This window comes from Gekko japonicus, unplaced genomic scaffold, assembly GCF_001447785.1.
Source record: "Gekko japonicus isolate JY-2015 unplaced genomic scaffold, Gekko_japonicus_V1.1 scaffold57, whole genome shotgun sequence".
NCBI lineage: Eukaryota > Metazoa > Chordata > Lepidosauria > Squamata > Gekkonidae > Gekko > Gekko japonicus.
Genome location: NW_015160208.1, coordinates 1,265,752 through 1,287,591, shown reverse-complemented (window position 1 = coordinate 1,287,591; position 21,840 = coordinate 1,265,752). Strand labels below are relative to the sequence as shown.

The 21,840-nt window shown below is 43.4% G+C and overlaps 1 protein-coding gene across 4 annotated transcripts in view; it reads right to left on the bottom strand.

The window, feature by feature from the left end:
- Positions 1 to 21,840, bottom strand: part of CEP131 (centrosomal protein 131kDa) — a 44,045-nt gene that overhangs the window by 15,616 nt on the left and 6,589 nt on the right. For 2 of the 4 annotated variants that reach the window (XM_015408677.1, XM_015408700.1), the window contains exons 2-16: positions 21,207 to 21,407; positions 15,466 to 15,560; positions 15,079 to 15,196; positions 11,755 to 11,867; positions 10,210 to 10,323; positions 9,158 to 9,316; positions 8,220 to 8,337; positions 6,469 to 6,588; positions 6,146 to 6,314; positions 5,404 to 5,504; positions 4,988 to 5,170; positions 4,305 to 4,496; positions 3,706 to 3,843; positions 3,229 to 3,354; positions 476 to 592 (exon numbers count right to left, since the gene is read on the bottom strand). In XM_015408677.1, the coding sequence (XP_015264163.1) occupies positions 476 to 592; positions 3,229 to 3,354; positions 3,706 to 3,843; positions 4,305 to 4,496; positions 4,988 to 5,170; positions 5,404 to 5,504; positions 6,146 to 6,314; positions 6,469 to 6,588; positions 8,220 to 8,337; positions 9,158 to 9,316; positions 10,210 to 10,323; positions 11,755 to 11,867; positions 15,079 to 15,196; positions 15,466 to 15,560; positions 21,207 to 21,386 (2,043 nt within the window). In that variant the 5' untranslated portion in view covers positions 21,387 to 21,407. The remainder of the gene's footprint in view (positions 1 to 475; positions 593 to 3,228; positions 3,355 to 3,705; positions 3,844 to 4,304; positions 4,497 to 4,987; positions 5,171 to 5,403; positions 5,505 to 6,145; positions 6,315 to 6,468; positions 6,589 to 8,219; positions 8,338 to 9,157; positions 9,317 to 10,209; positions 10,324 to 11,754; positions 11,868 to 15,078; positions 15,197 to 15,465; positions 15,561 to 21,206; positions 21,408 to 21,840) is intronic. The other 2 variants (XM_015408692.1, XM_015408685.1) reach the window with 2 other exon arrangements.

The following is a 21,840-nucleotide window of genomic DNA, read 5'->3' as shown; positions in this document are numbered from 1 at the left end:
ACTAAAGAACAAGCATGGAGTTCCAAATGCATCATCTTGCAGCATCCCACAGTCAACATTTATATCACCACCAGCACCACCACCCCATCATAATCATGCTGACCAAGTACAAAGCATCCAACATAGCAGGAAAATGCACTGATGGGTACAGCTGAGATTTTCCACTCAGGCCATTTCCCCCCACCCAAGTACAACATACAAAAGTAGCCTATTGTCTCTACACGGGATACTTTTTATGGAAAACATAATTTATAAATTTCAACAATTAGCAGCCCCCCCCCCCTCCAATTGCATCCCGCAGTTTCACAATATGTTTGGACTGATCAGGGCGGAGCTCTCTGGAAAACATTCAGAAATGGTTTTCTGCCTGTCCCATTATCTCTCCAAACTGGAACTACTCAAACCAGCAACAATGATAAAACATCTAGATAAACATAGGTGATGGCGGAGTAATCCTCTTATTCACTTTCCTCACCAGTTCATGCTGCTCCTGCATCTGGGCAATCTTCTTGGTATATTTCTGATCCACTTGCTTCAGCTCAGCCACTACGGCTTCACATTTCTCACTCAGAACCTTCTTATCATCAATCAGCTGCAGCGATGACACAAAGAATAATAAGCCAGGTATGCCTAGTTACTGAATCCAGTATAATACCACACTAGTCATCAGAGAATAAACACTCTCAGGTTGCTGTTTTATCCAGTGAGTGAATGGGAGCAGAGACCTCCGCCTCACCATCCTTCTCTCTCTCTCTCTCTCTCTCTCTCTCTCTCTCTCTCTCTCTCTCTCTCTCATTCTGCTTACCCAACCTACAGGTCTTGAGTAGTACCTCTCTGATCCCGCTGGTAATAAGAGGAAGAAAGGAAGAATTCAAGCCAGAGAGAACAAAGGCATGCCACATAAAGGAGGATGTCCTCTTACGGGCTGCCCGAGTTCTCATGGCCTGAACAAGAAATTCAGCTAAAAAAGAATGTTTTCTAATCTAAAGGTAAAGGTTTCCCTTGCTCTAAAACTAATCAAATCCGACTCTAGGGGGCAGTGTTCATCCCAGTTTCCAAGCCGAAGAGCCAGCGCTGTCCAAAGACATTTCCGTGGTCATGTGGCCTGCATGACTAAACGCCAAGGTGCACGGAATGCTGTTACCTCCCCACCGAAGCGATACCTATTTATCTACTTGCAATTTCTTGCTCTTGAACTGCTAGGTTGGTAGGAGCTGGGGCCGGAGATGAGAGCTCACTCCGTCACGCGGCACTAGGGTCTCAAACTGCCAAACTACAGACTTTCTGGTCTGCAGCGGGTCTGTCTTAACCTCTGAGCCACCTTTCTAATCTAGAATCTATTAAATACTTACTAACGTAAAGATAGGGATCCCAAGTCCCCCCAGGGGGCGGGGAAACCCCTGCCCCAGAGGCCCGTTCCCCGGCGCCGCCGGATCATGCCCCGGGGGGAACTCCACCCCGACGTGCGCGTCACCTGGAAGTGACGCGGGCACACCGGGCACGGGGCCATGGCCATACAAGGGAAAACTCTAGGGTTTTCCCTTGTATGGCCGTGGCCCCGCCCCCAGCGTGCCTGGCATCCTCCCAAGATGTTGTATAAGACGCCGGCCGGGAGGCCCCCGCTTCCGGCGAAGATACACTTGGCAACCCTACGTAAAGATCTCGAGGGGAATCATTCCACTGTTGCATAAAGGGTTTAGTCCATTTCTCTCTAGCCTCGTTATACCATGGACATTCAAACAGAACATGAATCACAGTTTCTACCTTTTTGAACATGAAGTCCTGCATTGTTCTGAATCTATGATTTGTCTAAAATGCAGTGTCCACACAGCTGTCCATTTTAAGGGTTTAAGTGTGTTCCGTTCCTTGGCAAGTTCTAAATCACAACTTTCTCTCAAATGGCCGCATCATGGGATTTCAATGGCAAGACAGAGAAGAGATGATCACTGTCCTGGAAATCATCAACCTTCAAGCTTTTAACATAATCTAACATTACCCTCTTTCCTCTCAACCTTATGTATGCAAAATCTGTTGAATCCACTCCTGCCTGACCATTCAAGATAACCAGACCAATGCCATCAGATTTACACCTGCTTTGTTAACTATCTGATCTTTAGATCTGATTGAAGAAGAAAAAAGGAAATTCAACATCTACTGATACCTGTCCAATCGTTCTCCAAAAGAAAGTAGTATTGTGGGGGCCTATTCTTGCATTAAAATCACTAGCCACTATCAAGAATAGTGATCTTGAAAGGTCAGGCAGGATAGGATTCAACAGGAGTGGATTCAACAAATCCTTGCAAAAATATATCATCATTTATCTTATTACAGGAGACACGGACAATATCAAATGTGGCTAGAAATTTCTTGATCTTCGGGACTGCAATCTTGAAATACCAACCACTCATATTCCAAGATAATATGCTAATTGTGGTTCTTCCAGAGAGTCATTCTAGATTGTTCAGTTCTGTAACTGAATCACTCCCTTGTGAGGACTCACGAGTAAATTTCTTGACAAAAAAAATGGAATAACCCTCACCCCACTATTATAAAACTCAAGAGTAGTTGTTCTTCAACTTTTCTGTGCTATCTACCTTGTGTAGTCCAGTTTTAAGAGTTACTTTCAGAACGGGATTCGTTCCCTTTTCTCACCTTCATCTTGTATTTCTTTTTTATGCCCTTTTGTGATACTCACTAAGGTTGAATGTAATTTTTGTAATCTGTTAACAATATTATTTCACTCAACTTCCTTTGGAGCACTGTCAGAAGTAAACAGTCTACCACATCTCTTTGCAGATTACTCAGGGGATTAAGCTTCACACTCCTTGGAGGGATTGAGATCAGTAGTAGGATCAACAAAAGATGCTGCTACTGTATTAATCTTTTCTTCTGCAATTTCCATGGAGGTATAGTAAGATCGATTAAATCCTCTTGCAACCTGCTGAAATTCGGTCTTTTGCCTTTATGATTCTGAGAGGCTGAATATCTAGAAGGTTCTTTGTATGGCAACAAAGGAGTTCTTTCAGTGTTCTCTCAATGCTTCTGAACCCCACAATCCTAGTCAAGCACTGAACCTTGAACTGGTCTGTTAAATGGATATGAGAGACTGTTGCTTAGCTTTCAATGCAAGGGATTCTAGGAAGGGACTGTAAACAGAAGGGCATGGGACGGAAGAAAACTTTTCAGCCTTCCCAAGCCCCATCTACAAAAGGAATGAGGGAGGGTTACCTGGTCGATGAAGGCCAAGTGCCGCTGGACAGCTGCCTCATACTGCTCCCGCTGCAATGCTAGTTGGCGACTCAGCTCCTTCTCTGTCTCTTTGACATGACGCACAGTCAGCTCCCGCTGCTGAGCCTGCCAGGGCGGGGGGCAATAATCAGGCCATACTAATGACAGCTAAAAGCCTGGCTGTTTAGAGTCAGTCAAATTAAACCCCAAAAGGGAGTATAGAAAATACCCAAACAAGTGCGGATCCGTAGGCCCACACTGATGCTCATGACTCAAGCTGGTCTCACAAACCGAACAGCAAACACGCATGGACTGCCAAGGCAGGTAGGGTTCTACCTCTTTGGCTGCACAAGATTTAAACCCAAGCACCTACTCATGTAATACAGCTAAACCCTGGGTTTCACCATACCTTATGATACAGTCTCCCTTTTCTCCAGCACATGCAGACTGCCCAAGAATTAGGCTCTAATCACCCACCAGTGCTGTCTGTAGTAATGTGATGGCTCTCTTTTTCTCTTCTACTTCTAGCTTCAGACGCATAATGGAGCTGGTGACTTCTGTGGCAACAGCTGACGCCTGCTCCAGGTGAGCTAGCTCTTCTTCTGACAATAGACCCTGGTAAATGGCACAACCAAAAAGGAACAGCATTAGAAACAAACAGCAGTCCCTCCATCTCTCTGCAATCTTCTCTAGGGACTGAAATCTCTGACTTCTGGACCCATTAAGGTCTTGGTGATAGTTCCTTCAATAGGCTAATAAATCAGTATCCAAGGCATTGCCTCTTTATGGAACATCTTCTAAAGGGATTCAGTCCATATTGTACTAGTTGCAAATTCTTTCTTCCAAAGGCATATTTAGTTATCCCAGGCTTCCCCCCCAAAAAAAATCATATATTGAAAAAATGAGGAATTATACAATAAGCTAACAGAGCAGCCAGTTACAGTCCTTTTCCAGACACAAACTATCAAATCTAATCCTCTTTTTTACTCCCATCAGGTGGAGATATTCCCTGCTCAATGCATTCCCTGCAAATTGACCATCTCCAATGTTACTGAAAGTCAACCCAAAAGACTCACCTCACGCTGTGAAGCAGAGGCAGCAGACCTAGGCCGCTCCTGCTCAGATTTTTCCATTTCATCCAAGAAGCTAATGATACTCTGAAGTTTGGCCTCTGACAGCAATGTTCCTTCCTCAGGGACTCCTGGAGAACAGTTCAGTTTCCCAAACTTCTCCAGGTTGTCAGCAGTAAGAGAATTTGAGTCTGCCTCCTGTGTTGGAGGAAAAAAACACTGGGTATCAATGTTAGACAATGCAGATCAGACTTTTCACAGATTGTGGGCAGATAAGATTGCTGTGAATAAAAGCTTGTTTGTATGACCACTTTCCCCAAAAGAACCACTCTCAAGCTCACTGTGACTCAGATACTGAAGTGAGTTTGATGAAGGAAAGGAACTCCCGGATAGTGAAAGGACTCTTTCCTCCACTTTGTTTCTCTTTGAGATGAGTAAGCAAAACATCACATTGGAAGTTGCTGGACCTCACAATTCATAGCAACCCTGCTTTAATCAGAAAGCAACACAACACAGCCAGCAAGGGCAATGAGGTGCATCACTCACTCTCTGGGATTCCCTACCCATGCAAAGAAAAAGAACTCCAAATCAGACTGCTGATTCAGGCTCATCACTTCGGAGAAAGTCAGAGAAAACAGATAAAGGTAGTGAGATCTATCCCTCTGCCTTATCCCACTTATATTAGTTACCCCATCAATCCAAGCATATTTATCCTCCTTGCAAGTCTTTGGCTGTGGCAGCAACTCTGGCTCCTCCTCCAATAGCTTTAAGGTGTCCAATAGCTCATTAAGGGTCACTTTGGGCTGTGCCCTGCTTGCTGCAGTGATCATTGCCTCCAGGTCTTCACTGGCCATCTTTCCAGAGCTGACATCCTAGGCAAGAGAGGGAAACCGTGTATGGTGAGATTGCACAGAGTGCAAAATGGGCAGAATCACGAATGTTTTATTCAAATGGAGGGGACAGAGTAAGTTTTGCAAGTGAATTATTTCCCAGCCAAGCATTTTTCCCCAAAGCAAATGGGAATTGTGCAAACCAGGAAGTGAGATGGTAAAAAGGAAAAAAAATGGGGAAGCTTTTAGAAGAATGAGAAGACAAAAGGCAGCACCTGTGGCTGCTCTTCAGGTAGTTTGTTTTGTCCTGGGATAGAGAGACATGCCATGGTAGTGTGTTCTTCTACATCTGTAGCTGCCAAGTTGAAATTAGCATCTGCAAATAACAAAAATAGCAATTGCAACAGCAGGCACATCATACCCATGAAAATGTCAGGGCTTAGTGTTTTATAGATGTGCGAAGGAACTGTGAGGTCCAGTGGACTGACAGAAGAGCGAGGAAGGGCAATTTCATCCCCTCCCGACTGCAGCCTCCTGACAAGTGTGGCGGCTACTACTCCACATTAGTTCTGTGACCCTGGGAATAAACTTTTCTGGGGAAAAGGGAAACACAAGGAAGGTCTGTAACCATCAGTGCCTTCTGCTTACAGACAACTGGTGGGTTCTGTTTTTCAAAATCACCTAGGTCCAGGGTCCTGCCCCCACACCCAGCTTTGGCATTTAGCTGCCTGCATCTTCTCATATAGCACTGTTAGCTTGCTCATATAATCTGGATTTCTCTTATAACTTATTATTTGCCCCATATATAACTCTAGCATAATACCATGCATTTGTTTCTCATCTCTAGTTTTTGGCCCTCCAGAACCTGTATGATTAAGCGACATTTGTTAATAATCACTGGGAATTCAATATAATTACTTTATCTACAAGGTCCACATTAGTGCACAGGAACTGGACCACAGGGACCTTCTGGTGACGTCTGGACCTGTACTTTCCCAGTCTGTCAGTACTTCTCACCTGCATTGTTGGCTTTGATTACACTGTTGGCAGGGCTGCTATTCTTCACAGAGCCAGCTTTCCCAGGCTTTCTTCTGCCTGCTTTCTTGCTTTCTTTCATAATCGCCAGCTCCTCCTCAACCAAGCGTTGTGTATCCAAGACTTTTTGGGCCCGTTTCTGCTGCAGTTCCTAGAAAAAACAATTGGTTCTGAAAGCTTTGTCCTCATTCACTTGCTCCTCCAACATGAAGCACAAGCAAATGTACCTGACCTAACTTTTAGTTCAATACAACAGACCAATAATACCTTCCCAAGTGCACAAAGCTCATACTGAGCGCCTGTACCTGAATGGCTGCTTTCCTGGCCAGACGTGCCTTCTCCTCTCGAATCTTCCTCCTCTCCTCCTCTCGCCTCTGTGGCAAATCTGAAAGGTTGCCCTCCTCTGCGAGATGCTGTTGCCTTGCCTTAAGTGATACACAACAGAAGAGATCAGTTCAAGTTATCAGCATTCTGTTCAGTGCAGGGTACAGCTGAATCTCCGCCCCACTTCCCTGGTCAAATCCTTTAGTTAACCCCAAGGGAGATTCTAACTTGGAGGGTATTTTAAAATTATTGTTAGTCAGTTATACCCTGATTTCTATTGTCAAGAAACACAATGAGTTATCATTATGAGACATCAAGGTATTCTTAATGATCCACCATCTGGGTCATTAAAACCAATGACCTAAAAATAGAGGCAAATACAGCAGCTACACCCCCCAATATATTGGAAAAAAAAATGCTTCAGATGATATACCCCTGATCATTTTAGACGTAGCTCAATTAAGATTCATAGGTCTGCTACTATAGGACAAAAAAGAACAAATGCATTGCAGCAGTCCTGCATGAAAAACTGCCTGACTACTGTTGTCCTCATGAGATTATTTTCAGTTTTGACAAACCCCCCCCCCCCAAGAATTGCAAAGTTTGGGTTATTTTATAACAGTAGGCACAAGATTAAATTCTGCATAAAGGAGCACAAGTAAATCTCTATGAATTATGTGGGTTTTTAAAAAAAGACAAGCTCCTTTTTCCCAAAGCTGTGAAGAAAACCCCCCACATCTGGTGAAATAGAAAACGTCAGATGAACTGAGCAGACCCATACAAATTTAGCAAGGAGGAGGTAGGCATTGGGGTCCTGCACATCTATTCTTCCCTCCCTTCTCCCTACCATTCCCTCACATCTTTCCCTGTTTTGTACCCTCAACCAATATTCATATTCTTTACTTCTCACCAAACAATTGCACATTCTTTGAACATTTCCTCAGGAAACAGAATGAGAGACACAATACAGACAAATATCCACCCATATGTAAATCTGCATAATTCATTTAGATTTCCTTTGCAAAGAATCTGGATGGGGGGCATCCAATACAAAAATACACAGCCCTGGGTAATCTGCAGCCAACGAGCCCATTTGTTTAGTCTGGAAATGGTTGGTGCAATAAACGGTTATTCCTTCTGAAGAACAAATGTCAGGGACAGGCTTGGAGGTACTATTTCACAGACAGGCCACCAGATAGGTCAAAATGATCTGGCTACTGGGAATAATCTGAAAAAAACTGTGTCTGGCTCATTCAGCTCCTTAAATTTAGCAATGTATACTTCACTTCAGCCTTCAGCAGCTTGCTGTATAAGCTACAAATGCTTATCAGGCCATCAAGGCTCTTTGAAGACTCTGGTATGCTAAGAAAAATATGTCCTTCTTGGGGAGCAAACAATGTTTGCCCTGTTTTCCACAGGGTAGGAGTACAGAGGAGACTTCACTAAAATACACATATGATTAGGGACTGTGGTCTGTACTGCTGCATATAGCTTATTGTAAGTAGGATCCTGTTAAGTAATTTTTGCACTGCTAAATATGTCATTGTTAATACTTATGCTGGGCTTCAGTTCTTTCTGACTGATTTCAGACTTCTACAATCCTAATGCATTGATTATTGAATGTCCCATTTTGTTGATTTGTACTGACTCACTATGTGTAATCTGCCTTGAGTCCCTGTGACAAAGGTGGACTATAAATAAATAAATGAATAAATAAATATGCAAAGCAGACCTCTCTTTTGGAAGTAAGTAAGCACTCGAGCTGGGTCATGCCTTCCTTGTGCCTCTGTGAGTGTTTCCTGTACCAACGCTGGATGGTCACGGCAGCCAAATTGACTTGGTTAATGAACCTGAAAGGGCAGGAAAAGGTTCCAGCAATAACTAAGCAGTTTCTAGGCTTCTACCAAACATGGAGTACAACACCCAAACAATTTATGCATTCCTGAAGGGTATATTTCTGACAAGCATAGAAGAGAACCAAGACCTAAACTGGAGTTTATCAGTGCTATTTTACAGAAATTATGATTTTCATTAGAAAATTCATATTCTGCCTTTCTGCCCTCACAAAGGCCACCAAGACAGCTAACAAATTAAAACATACATAATAAAAACACACTTTGAAACCAACCAAACACACACATAACATTGTGGCCAGATCTTTTCTGCCCGGGGAAAGGCCGCAGCTGGCCAAGCAATCAAAGCTGGTAAGAGACACTCCTGGCCACAGCTGCCACCTGCTTATCCAGCAGTAGACTTGGGTCCAAGAGCATCCCCAGACTACAGATCTTTTCTTCCAAGGGGAGTGCAACACCATCCAGAAGGGTAGACCCCTTAAACCCCAAGTCAGACCTACTGCTCACCAACAGCACTTAAGAAAATCCTGTGAAGGATCTGATCTATGAACTGGAAATAACCAGATGCATCTTTAGATGCAACTGAAGAGGTATGCATGCACATGAAAGCTTATACTCAGAATAAAACTTTGTTGGTCTTAAAGGTGCCACTGGACCCAAACTTTGTTCAGATGCACACCAGTTAAAACACCAACAAGCGATGCTCTGCATCATCCTTTCTGAGCTACTGTGTGGCTTCCTCTTAACAGGTATACCTAATCTGCCACCCTTTCCTCCAGTTCTCTCTTCCCTTACCAGTCAGGTCTTTCATGCTTACCGCTCAGCCTCCTCTTCTGACACTTCCTGCCTCCTGAGGGGGATGCTGGTGGTGGTGTTATTGTTCCGAGCCAAGATGTTACTGCTGGAAAAGTTCTTCTGGGACTTCATGTAGCTGCTGCTCTCTGTATCTTCATTGGAGGTGGCTTTGATAATGTTGCTAAGGAAGGAAGACAAGAGTGTAGCCAGAAGCCTCATAATGGACCTCCAGTATGCACATGGTGTCACAAACAGCAGGGAAATCATGATGAAACGATCTGCCAGTTTTCCAGATTGTGGACTACAGAACAACACAACACGCTGGGAGGAGAAACTGCTCTTTGCCCATTTTCACAACACTTTTCTATTCCCTGAAGGAAAACATAATTATACAACTACTGAGTCCCTTTTCATATAAAGACAAATTGCTAGGGTAATGAACATGCTGGAAGTAGAAGCATCCAGTCACTTAGAATAACTTATTGGCCACCAATCCATTAAAAATGCTCTTGTACTCTCATCTACATTTATACTTGCCCTGGGCAAGGGATGACAGCATGCTGGAAAGAGAAAGAAAACTTGAACATTTAGCACATGGTAAAGGAAGCTCCCTTTTGCTCACACATAGTCTAGTTACAAGAGACAAATGAAACTTTACACCAGCAAGAATACAGTACTGGAACTCCCACCATGTCTTTTGACACTTGAAAGTACCTGTATGTGTGTAAGGGATACAGATCCCCAGGACCACCTGGGACTGCTTTTTAAGATAAAGAAACACAGAACTCCAATGCCACACGTAGCCTGACACTGAGAAATATGTTTTGCTTTCTTTGTGGGACTTGTCATTCAAGACGTGTAAGTGGTCATTCAGGACACTGAAGGTGAACATGCATTCTTGCCACTTTTTCCACACCTAGATATGTCGTCTTTCTTCAAACCCTCTCTGATCCCTGTACTTGCTTGTATTGGAAAAGTAGAAGTAGCTGCTACAATTAGGCTTTCTAGCTGCTCCCTAGTTATACGGCCCACTGAAAGGATAGCCTTAACAGGTATATTCAAGGACTTACTTACTTCAGGGAAATTGTGGCCTGGTTGGAGCTCTTGGGTGCAGGGGCCTTGTCTGCAGTGGAGTAGTTGTTATGCACCATGGTGGTGACACAGTTGCCCATAGCACCTTTGTTACTCCTCACAGAAGAAAAAGACAATGTTAGCTTATTTTGTTCTAAATGTACTTTCTTCAATATTCCATCCAAACAGGGAACCACTCAAAGCCTTATCAACTGGGCCACCCCCTTATCCAAAGCTTAGGTAAAGCTTAGCTCTGGAACACATTACATAACAGATTCTCCTGGCTCTGCTTCCTCTTAAGACTGTGATGACAAAGAGTTTGAAACCGGCTAGCTAAGTCATCTATCAAAGATTTTGACTACCCCTTTAAAAGTTACAAAGCAAACACCCTGACCTGGATAGCCCAGGCAAGCGTGATCCCATCAGATCTCAGAAGCTAAGCAGGGCCAAGCCTGGCAAGTACTTGGATGGGAGACCTCCAAAGAATAATACCAGGGCCGGGAGGCAGAGGCAGGCTATCAAGCCACTTCTCTGAATGTCTTCCATGCCCCAGTGGGAGTTACAAAGCAAACAACAGAGATGCAGATACACTGGCTTGGATCCTTTATCTTCTTTCCACTTCTTCACCCATAGCAGGGGCAGACCTCTGCTGCAGACAGCATTTTCCTCTGGTACTAGGCACTTCCGCTCATTCAAAGCCAATGTATTTCAAGGAACTGGAAAGTGGCTAGCACAAGAGGAAAGTATTTTCCACATTAGAGGACCACCCTGACAAAGAAGTATGAGCGGAAAGAAGGTAGAGAAGCCAAGCCTGTCTTTCCTGTCTTCCTGCTCCCCTAAAACTTTCATCTACTCGTCTCTTCCACTTCCCATGCAGCAATATCCCACTTCCCACAGCAGGTGGGAAGAAGAGCAGAAGATACAGCAACTGCATTCTCTCAGTGATATGGTGCTTTTAAAGGGCCATGAACCACCTCTAAGCCTCAGCAACGGTCGTGTGGAACAGAAGAGCCGTGAGTAGGAGAACTGGGTGTGTTTAGCCTACAGAAACACAGAAACAGCTACATGCTGGATAAAAGTTGTACTCTATAATTTTCTAATTTCCTAAGTCAGAACCATGCCCAGGAAGTTAAGATGTGTGCTGTGCACACTCACATCTCTCTTGGTCATTAGACTTCAACTCAGATTCCTTTGCTGCTGCTCTCTCAAATACTACAGGCAAGAGACAAAGTTAGGATCCACGTGTGTGATACTGAGCAGTACATTCTAGCAGGGGAAATGCTGGGACAAAACTCTGTTGCAAAGGGGTAGTGCACTCCTCCCGCGGAGAAAGTGAAGCTAAGGAAGTCTGTTTTGGATCAATTCTACTATGGATCAACTCTACCATAGATGTCAATTTGCAGCTCTCATAAGCAGCCCTTTTCATAAATACTACAGCTATTCCAGCAATAGCAGAGCACCCATCAGTCTAACATAATTTGGGTGTTTTGTTTTTTTTAAATGTGAAACATCAGAAGCTAAGTTTGGTTGCCAATATGTCTTTCTAACCTGTTATTGGCAGTGAAGTTGGCTGCAAGTGGCACATAGATTTCTTTCTTCCTCATGCCTGCAGGGGTCTCCCTGGTGCTGGACGGGACAGGAAAGGTTCTAGGCTGCTCATCCTGCACAATGTAACCAGAGGTAAGCATGAGAGGAAGCCAATGTTTGTTTGTTTGTTTATTTATTAGTCCAATTTATACCCCGCCCTCCCTGCTGAGGCAGGCTCAGGGCAGCTTACAAAAGGATAAAACATACATAGACAATTATAAACATAGCTTTTCAGTAAAGAATGCCATTGAATACAATAACACACATCCAGATACTTTAATAAGTGTCCTTATTTCAACACATGGTCCACACCAGCCCTTCCATGACTGTCAAATTGATCCCATATAACGTGCCAATGCCTGTTGGAGACGACAACTTCCAAAAGTGATGGCAATGTAGCAGGCTACACTGGAATTGCTTGGGTAGCACTAGGGGCATTTTCCAACCAAGAACTGGTATCAGAGGTATTTCTGCATGTATGACACCCGCAAGCTAAACAGAAGCCAAGTTAACCACTGTGTCAACTGTTACTGACCTAAACATCTCATGGGAAGTTAGCAGCATCAGTGCATATTGCACAGTGCAAGAATAGTAGTTGGACAACATTTCCTCCCCGTCCCACTCTTCTATGAAGCCAGCATTTCTACTCTAGTGCTTCAGACTTAGATCTGCTGTGGTGGAAAACACTGCTTAGACAGCCTAGGGGCCTTTCCAGGTGACAAAAGAGCAGATCATGCAGTGTTAGCATTCGCTCCAAGTGGAGAATATTACACCCTGATGATACAAAATGAGGGACAGTAATTGTCCCACTATTTTAACTAGAGAGACGCATATTATTGTACGAGGGTGGAGGTAACATCTACTGGACACCATCTTGTTTTAATTTAAGAGCAACAGTACTGAGCACTTTATGAAATTTTGATATTTATTCGATTTTATCTTGTTTTACTTGGTTTTATGTATCGGCACATGGTGCCCTTGCTTGTTAGCCGCCCTGAGCCCATTCGTGGGGAGGGTGGGGTAGAAATTTAAATAAACAAATAAATAAGTTCCTGTGCCGTAGAGGAGGAGTGCACAGCAGTTGCCCGTAACACTCACAGCCACACTTCTATTCACTACTGCAAAAAACAGCTGCTGGAGGGGGGGAGTAGTATGTTTTCCAGTGATAAAATACTGCTATTTGAATCCTGTGAGAGAGCAAATTTATCCACATCTGCTTTTTACTGGGGGGGGGGGGGGGGGGTTGGGTTTTTTAAGTGAAGCTATAAAGTATAAAAATAAATGGGCCCATAATATAGATTTCCTCTGCCCCCCCAGATCTAGATATGTCTTCACGCTTGCAAGGTTGAATGTTTTTCCAACTGTAGAGCTAAGTGGCCGTTTTGCTAAAATACACTACTCAAATAGATTGTGTAATTGTGGATCAGGTGCAATAGAGACCTTAGATCATCTTATGTTATTTTGCCACCAATGGATTGACCCCAGATCCTGCTGGATTACTCCTATTTTACAAAGATATCACCTCCCTATGGAACCCTGGGTGATAACCATACTATTAGCTGATGAGGACCCTGAAACGACTCGCTTGGTGGCAAAATATCTTTCAATAGTGCTATCTTTAAAGCGGCTTTGAAATGTTATGAGTACCTTTTGTATACAATTTTAAAATTTTAAAACGAATTTCCATAATATCATGGGATTTTATAGAATTCATTGAAGTTTATAAAATGTGGTCTGATGTTACTGATTGAGAGCATGTTTACTAGCTTTTATTGTAAAGGCGTTCTGTCTAAATTTCTTGTAATTTTATGTAATGCATTTTATACTTGTTGTTTGCATGTTTGGCTTAAGACATTGGGTCAATGAAGCTAATAAATGAAATGGAAATGGATTTCCTCTGCTTATCATTCTCAATTTTGTCATGAGTCAGTCATTCTTCCTCTGAAATTATTACTCTATTCACAATTTTTTAAAAACTATTTCAAGCTTATGTACATTTCTAACACCTTCCAAGCATTCATGAGTCTACACAGCTAAGGCTAGTAAATGCTACTGGATCATGCTCAGAATTGGATGAAACTGCGCAGATTGTTGAAACTGACTTGAAATTTCTGCAAAGGTAAATGGGAATGCAATTTATTGAACAATACAATACCCAGATTCACATATGCACCAAGGTATCAGGTAAATATGGCCCATCATTCCTTGACAAATAAGGAGTATGTGCAACCAACTAACCAACCAACCAGGGTCAAGGTGTCATGATGCATGACAGACACAAAACAAAAGGCACTTTACAGTTGACTGAGCAATGCTCTGACTTCCACTGCAATTCCAAAATTTACTTTTACCACCCACATTCTCAAAAAATGCTCAGAGCAGCTTCAAATAGCAAAAGCCAGAACATGAAAACAATATAATGAAACTACTACGAACAAAATTATAAGCAATAGGATGGAGACATCAGGATAAAAGATGCTATAAAACTGTTCCACACAAAAGAATTCAATGTAGGGCATTAAGATAAAAATATTATAAAAAGGACTCATCACAAAGCAGCTAATAAAACTCTGTAAGCATTAAACAACATTACAAAGCAAGAAACAAACGTCTGAGCAAAAAAAAAAAAAGTTTTATCTAGGACCTAAAACTTAGGCTAGATGCCTGGGAAATCGCTGTGGGGAGGGCATTCCACAGCTTAGGGCCCACAACTAAAAAGGCCTACCTCTGGTGGGGCAAACAAATCAAGGTCAAACACCAATCCTAACTGGCAGACAGGTTGAAAATTCTATATATATCTACATGAGCTGCCTTACAGTCAATTGGGCCATTGGTCCATCTTCCTCAGTGCTGTTAACTGTGCTAATGGATCTCCAGGTCTCTGGCAGGCAAAGACTTCCCCAGTTCCTTCTGCCTGAGATCCTCTAAACTTTCAGGGATCTAACCTGTGCTCTGCTACTGAGCTATGACCCCCTTCTCCCAAAGGATAGTGATTCATACAGACGACAGTGTCAGAAAACATACTCACAAAAGCGAGTCATTTTAAGAAAAAATAACCTTTTTCAAGTGTTCACAACTGCTGCTCTACTAAGCCAATTATGATTCAAGCTGTAGGGAGTTCACTAATCACTTGTAACAACAGAGTAAGAGTTGTGTACTTATCGTATAAAATTGGAAAGACCCCAAATATATTCATGAAGTTGTTCTCCTTAGGAACATAAAGACTAAATGTTAGTACTAATCCTAACAGTTCCTTCTACTGTGCCCTTCCTTATATGGCCTTACCAGAATATTCCATGTGGTCTTCTTTTCTGGAGAAACTTTGCTCAAACTTGCTAATTTCTTCCTTCCACCTGAGCTGCTATCAAATAATGTCAGAAAGTCTCCATGCTGTTCTGCACTGCTGAGGAACAAAAAAGAATTAACCAGGATTCATAGAGGACTATATTTCTTGGACAGTTTCCAGGAAGCATCTGTTCAACTACAGTGCAAAACAGTAGAACCCATTCATCCCAGACACTATGTGTAGGTTCCCAGAACATGGAAGAAGGCTTCAAGGGTATTTCCAATAAGAGCTCTCAAAGAGCAGCGTGAACAAAATAGGCTCTGTAAAGTTCTATGTATTAATGCAGGTTGTCTGGCTTTGCAGCAAAGAATTTATTTAGGACTCACTTGAAGGTACCATTCACTTGCTGATTAACCTGAGTTGTGCTGTTGGATCTTCGTAAATTGTTCATAGCTCTGGAGGTGCCAAACCCTGCATCTTCCTAGTAGACAGAGAAGAGAACATGCCAACAATACTTCAGGACACAGGACTGGTTACCAACTGGATGCTTTTGGGATAAAACGCTCATTTTCATCTGGACATTAAGAGCATCCCTAAGATGATGATGTTATCTTAACACCTACAATGACATCTACAATAACAGGGCAGCAAATACTTTTTGAAGGCAAGTTAAAGGATGTGCTTGCTGGTGCTCCTTAGCTACTGATCACATTTAAAAAAAGAGAGAGAGAGAGGACAAGGGGACTTTTATTTAAATCAATACAGAAGAGAAAAGAATATACAAAATGGGAACGTTGGATTTACCATGAAGGTTCCTTCTGCTCTGAGAAAGGAGGGCATCTTAGCATGGGTGACTCCCACCGATCAGTCAAAGAGGCAGATCTTAATTCCAAATTTCCTGTCTCCAGTGGTGGGGGCAACTGCTTCTAGGGTAGCAACAACTGAAAAATTGCCACCCAGGCTCCTTCGTCTGCCATTGTCTTAACATTTGCATTCAATTCTGGCAGCTTTTGCTGATAGGTATTCCTACTAGTTGTCCAGGCTAAATACGTCAGCCATTCCCACTCAAAATGGGAGCAACTGCTTTTGTACATCCCACTCTTAGAAGTCCTCCCCCTCAGACTGAGAAAGGAACATTAGGCTTACTGTGAAAGTTCCTTCTATTCTGAGGAAAAGGCATATCACCCCACTCTGACTTAAGGGGGGGAAACAATCTGGGCTGATACTCTCCTTATGTTGTTAATTACGTTGTCGATTTGTCCTCCTGTCTTTTTGCTTATTATCTGCTCTGATCAGGGTTACACAGTATTCACTTGACACGTGTGCCTCTCCATAGTTTTGAACATGCATGAAGCTGCCTTATACTGAATCAGACCCTTGGTCCATCAAGGTTAGCCACACATTAGCCATAAGGTATAGACACGAACTCTCAGTCTGGGGCAGGTGATGCTCTGTATTCTTGGTGCTTGTGGGGGGTGCAACAGTGGGAGGGCTTCTAGTGTCCTGGCTCCACCTGCGGACCTCCTGATGGCACCTGCTATTTTTGGCCACTGTGTGACAGAGTGTTGGACTGGATGGGCCATTGGCCTGATCCAACATTGGCTTCTCTTATTTATGTGCTTATGTATTGTCTACTCAAACTGGCAGAGGCTCTCCAGGGACCCAGGCAGAGGTCTTTCACATCACCTCCTGCCTGGTCCTTTTAACTGGAGATGCCGGGGATTGCACCTGGGACCTTTGGCATGCCAAGCAAAGGCTGTTTCACTGAACCACAGTCCTTCCCCACAGCCCTTTCGCTCTGAGTTTTAGGAGAAGGTTATTATACAGCCTGGGGAACACCTGAACTGAGGAGCAAGGTGACCCCCACCACTGGAAACAAGATGTTTGGAATTAAAACCTGCCTCCTTGACTGACTGGTGGGAATCACACATACTAAGATGCCCTCCCCCTCAGAATTAAAAAGTATATATTAAATAAAATATGCACTCTCTCCTTATGTTTACCTAATTCTTTAAATGAGGATTGATAAGCTAAATTGGTTATTTTCATAACGAATTACAATTGTCTATACATTTAAAAATAACTTGAAATACACAATTAGGTTGAATCATCTTCCAAAACTAAGATATTAAACTTTCATTTTGGCTTATTTGACCTGTAGGGCTGGGGGGAAAGTAGAGGTTCTTGTAAAACTCCAGTTCTCCTGGAGGGGGAGAATGTAGCACAAGGTGGTAGACTATATCCCCAGAGATCTAGTTAAAATAGGTGCCTTCTCAATTTCTTCCCCAGGAGCAATTATTTCCTCCAAGAATTTCCTGTGTTAGCTGAGGAGTTCCATAATCTCTATCGTTTCCTCATGGCAGGCCAAAGAATTATAATATGCCATAGCAGCTTTCTGCTCTAACAATGGAAATGGAATGACTAAATCCTTGCAATTTAACAAAGTTTGAGTCCAGTGCCACCTTTAAGACCAACAGTGTTTTATTCTGGACATCAGCTTTTGTGTGCATGCACAGTTCTTCAGACAGACTGAAACAGAAAGTCACCAATCATTACATATACTAGGTATAGACAGAGTGAGGAGGATGTTTATTTATTTATGTGTTTATGTTTATTAATTTCAACTTGCTAGGCCGCCCTTCCCTGCAAGCAGGGCTCAGGGGGGCCTACATCAAGTAAACATAGTGATACTCCATTAAACAACAATTGAAACTACTAAAAACAATATACTTCAAACAATACAACATTATTTAAGATGGCGAAAAATGTCTGTTCCCACTAGCTCCCTGAGTGAAGGTGTGTGGAGGGCTGGGTAGGAGCAGTGTTCCCTCTAAGCTGAGTTAGTGTGAGGTAGCTCACAGTTTTTTAGCCTCCGGCCCACACATTTTTGCCTTAGCTCAGGAAGGGTGGCTCCAGAGCAAACTAATTTATGCAGTAGTCAAATCGCCTGCTCACAACTTTAATGCCAGTAGCTCACAAAGTAGAATTTTTGCTCACAGGACTCCACAGCTTAGAGGGAGCATTGGAAGGAGGGTACAAGAGTGCCAACTGTCGCTGTCCTCAACCGAAGGCCTGGCAGAACATCCCTGCCTTGCAGGCCCTACGGAAAGGTAGTAAATCCTGTAGGGCCCAAATATTTTCAAGCAGAGAGTTCCATCAGGCACCTGGCCTTGGTCGAGAACAGTCAGACCTCTCTCGAGCTGGGGACCACAAGCAGATTCTTATTACTAGAGCATAACACTCTTCCAGGGACATATTGAGAGAGGTGGTCCTGAAGGTATGTGGATCTTGAAGGTCAACACCAACACCTTGAACCAGATCTGGTGCTCCACTGGGAGCCAGTGGGGCTCATGCAGCATAGGTTGGATATGTGCTGTCTGAGGGGTCCCTGTAAGGACCTGCACAGCCACATTCTGGATCAGCTGGAGCTTCTGGGTCAGGTGCAAGGGTACGCCTGTGTACAGCGAATTACAGTAGTCTATCCTGGAGGTGACCATTGCATGGATTACTGTGGCTAGGTCGGGGCAAGACAGGTAGGGAGCCAGCTGCCTGACCTGGTGCAGTTGGAAAAATGCCAGCTTGGCCACCCTTGTGACCTGGGCCTCCACAGACAAAGTGGGGTCCAGGATCACGCCCAGACTCTTGATGGTTTGAGTCGGTGACAAGGGCATACCATCAAGGGTCAGAAATTGGAAACCCAACCACAGCTCACCCCTACCCAGCCAGAGAACCTCCATCTTACTCGGATTCCGTTTCATCTGGCTCTGTTTTAACCACCCAACCATGGTCTCCAAACCCTTGGCTAAAATCATGGGAGCAGCGGCTGGCTGGCCACCTATCAACAGAAATAGCCGGGTGCCATTGGCCTATTAATGACACCCTAGCCCGACTAGCTGGGTGAGGGGGTGCATGTAGATGTTAAATAATATCTGGGAGAGAAGTGGCACCTGAGGGACCCCACATTCCAGTGGGTACCTCAGAGACACTGGCCCTCCCATGCTACCCTCTGTTGCCGACCGTAGAGAAATGAGGTAAGCCATTGCAAACCATCCCACAAATTCCCACATTGGCAAGGCAAGGGTGAGCCAGTAGTTGCTAGGAAGGACTAATTAGAGTCAAGAAGCATAAGTAACTGTGCAGTAAATATAGCTAAGACTGGATGAAGGTGATTGGCAAGACATGTGAATAGCAGCAAATCAAAATACAACATAATAAAGGAGTTTATGAACAGATGTGAGAACTAAATGACCTTAGCATGTGTTGTGAGATAAGAAATCAGTATCTCTGTTAAGCCCTGGGGATTCCATTGTCCTGAGTGTTATTATAACTTGTAACTCCGCAATCTCCCTTTCTAGTCTGTTTCTGAAGTTCCTTTGCAATAAAACAGCTACTTTGAGGTCCCCCATTGAATGTCCTGGAAGGCTGAAATGTTCTTCTATAGGTTTCTCAGTCTTGTGATTTTGTGATTTGTGACCATTTATCCTTTGATGTAGGGTTTGACCTATATGCCCTATGTACAGAACTGAAGGGCATTGTTGGCATTTATTGGCATATACAATGTTAGAAGATGAGCAACTGAATGAGACTGAGATGGTGTAGTTGATGTTGTCAGGTCCAGTGATTGTGTTGTCTGGGTGTATGTGGCAGCAAAGTTGACATCTGGGTTTACTGCAAGCTCTGTTACCAGTGTTCATGTTCAAATTAGATGTTGTGTTATTGTGGGTGAGTTGTTTAAGATTGGGGGGGCGGGGGGGGGGCTGTCTGCAGGCAAGAAAAGGTTTACCCCCCCATACCTGTGAAAGAGAACTGTCATTAGTCCAGTAGAAGTTGTAAGTCGCTGATGATGTCAGCGAACTGTTTTGAGTTGAGAGCTGTATGCAACCACTAGTGGTATTCTTTTATTGTCTCTTTGGGGCCTGTCTTGCAATAGGTTTTTTCTGAGCACCATCCTGGCTTTGTTAACCTGTTTCTTGGATATTTTGGTTCCAAAAGGGTTTATTGTAGATCCCTCATTTGAGAATCTCTGTCTGTAGTATTGGAACAGGTGCAGCTGTAGCATAGAGCCTGGCTATATACAATGGATTGTTTGGTATGTTTAGGATGGTAGCTGGAGGCATGCAGAGATGTTTCTCAGTACATTTCCGGTACAAGGTGGTGCCTATGCATCCACTGTGTATTTGTACAGTAGTATCCAGAAAATGTATTTCTTGCATAGATTGGTTCATTGTCAGATTGATGGTGGGGTGAAAGTCACTGAATGCTGGTGGAATTTGTCCAGGGTTTCTTTATCATGTGCCCAGACAATAAAGATGTCATCAATGTATCGCAGGTATAAGAGAGGCGTGAGTGGGTAGGCGTTTAGGAAGTGCTGCTCCAAGTTGCCCATGATGATGTTAGCATACTGTGGGGCTTGTGGGTGCCCACGGCTGTACCATGGATCTGAAGGAGCAAGTTGTCACCAGATTTGAAGTGGTTATGGGTGAGAACAAAATGGCAGAGGTTGGTGGCAAAGTCAGCTGTGTTGTCAGAAATCATGTTCCTTATGGCTTTGTGTGGGATGTTGGTGTACAAAGATTCCACACCCACACAATCATGTTCCATAATCATGTTATTTATGCATCTTGACTCTAATTGGCCCTTCCTGGCAACATCCTCCTCAGCCTCTACCTATATGTAATGTTTGGTGACTTCTGTTTCAATGTATCTGAAGAAGTGTGCATGCACACGAAAGCTTATCCCCAGAATAAAAAATCGTTGGTCTTAAAGGTGCCACTGGATTCAAACTTTGTTCCGCTCCTTCAGAACAACGCAACTACCCCCCCTGAATCTATCCTTGTAATTTAGTGAGATAATGTCTACGTTCCCTTGTCACAAATAAACAAATCCACAAAAACCTTCCTACAGAGGGCTGCAGTAGTTTTGGAGATTTTTTTCAAATCAAAAATTCTTGCATTACAAAGTGATAATTTCTCTTAGGCTACAGGACTCTATTCAAAACAGTGATAGAGTACATTCAAACCAGCACACCAAGTTAAAGGCTATTCTTAAATCTACAATATTTATGAGGGGGGAAAAGAAACCACATAAATTATACAGGAAAACAAGCCTTCCAACCCCTAATACTCACTAGGATATTCCTCTTTGGTTTGTTTTCTGTGATGACAGAAATGGAGCGAGCAACATGCTTGCCTGGAGAGGCACTGCTTGGACGCTGAAGCACTTGCATAGGTAGACCAGTGAGGCTAAGATCAACACCACTAGAACTTGCACACTGGAAGGAGGAACTGCTGCCACGGCCACTCTTCATGATGAGCTGGAAGGTAGGAAGCTGTAGAAACACAGGTGGCAGAGACTCAGTGAATAACACTGTAAGCGATTCTAGTGTATGGTATATTCCCAAATATATTACTCTGAAGAAACCCAAGCATAGTTCTGGGGACTCCACTAGATTCGTAGGGATTCTAGCTTCCTTGAGTCTTTGTGGTTGGGGGGGAAAAACACAAAAAGAGGAAGGAAGGAGGACATTGACTGATACATCTCTGAGAACATGAGGCCCAAGGAGATTCTTTTAGGGAACAGGGCATGGCAATCTTTTCATTTTTCATCCTGTATCTAATTTTTCACCTGGCCCCTGTGTGGACTAACAGACGTGGAGAATGGGGCCAGGTACAGACAAGACTAATTGTTCTACAAACCTGTGGGGCCACCCCATGTTTGCAGAAAAATGTAAAAACAAAAAGCACTTGCACAGACAATGTACA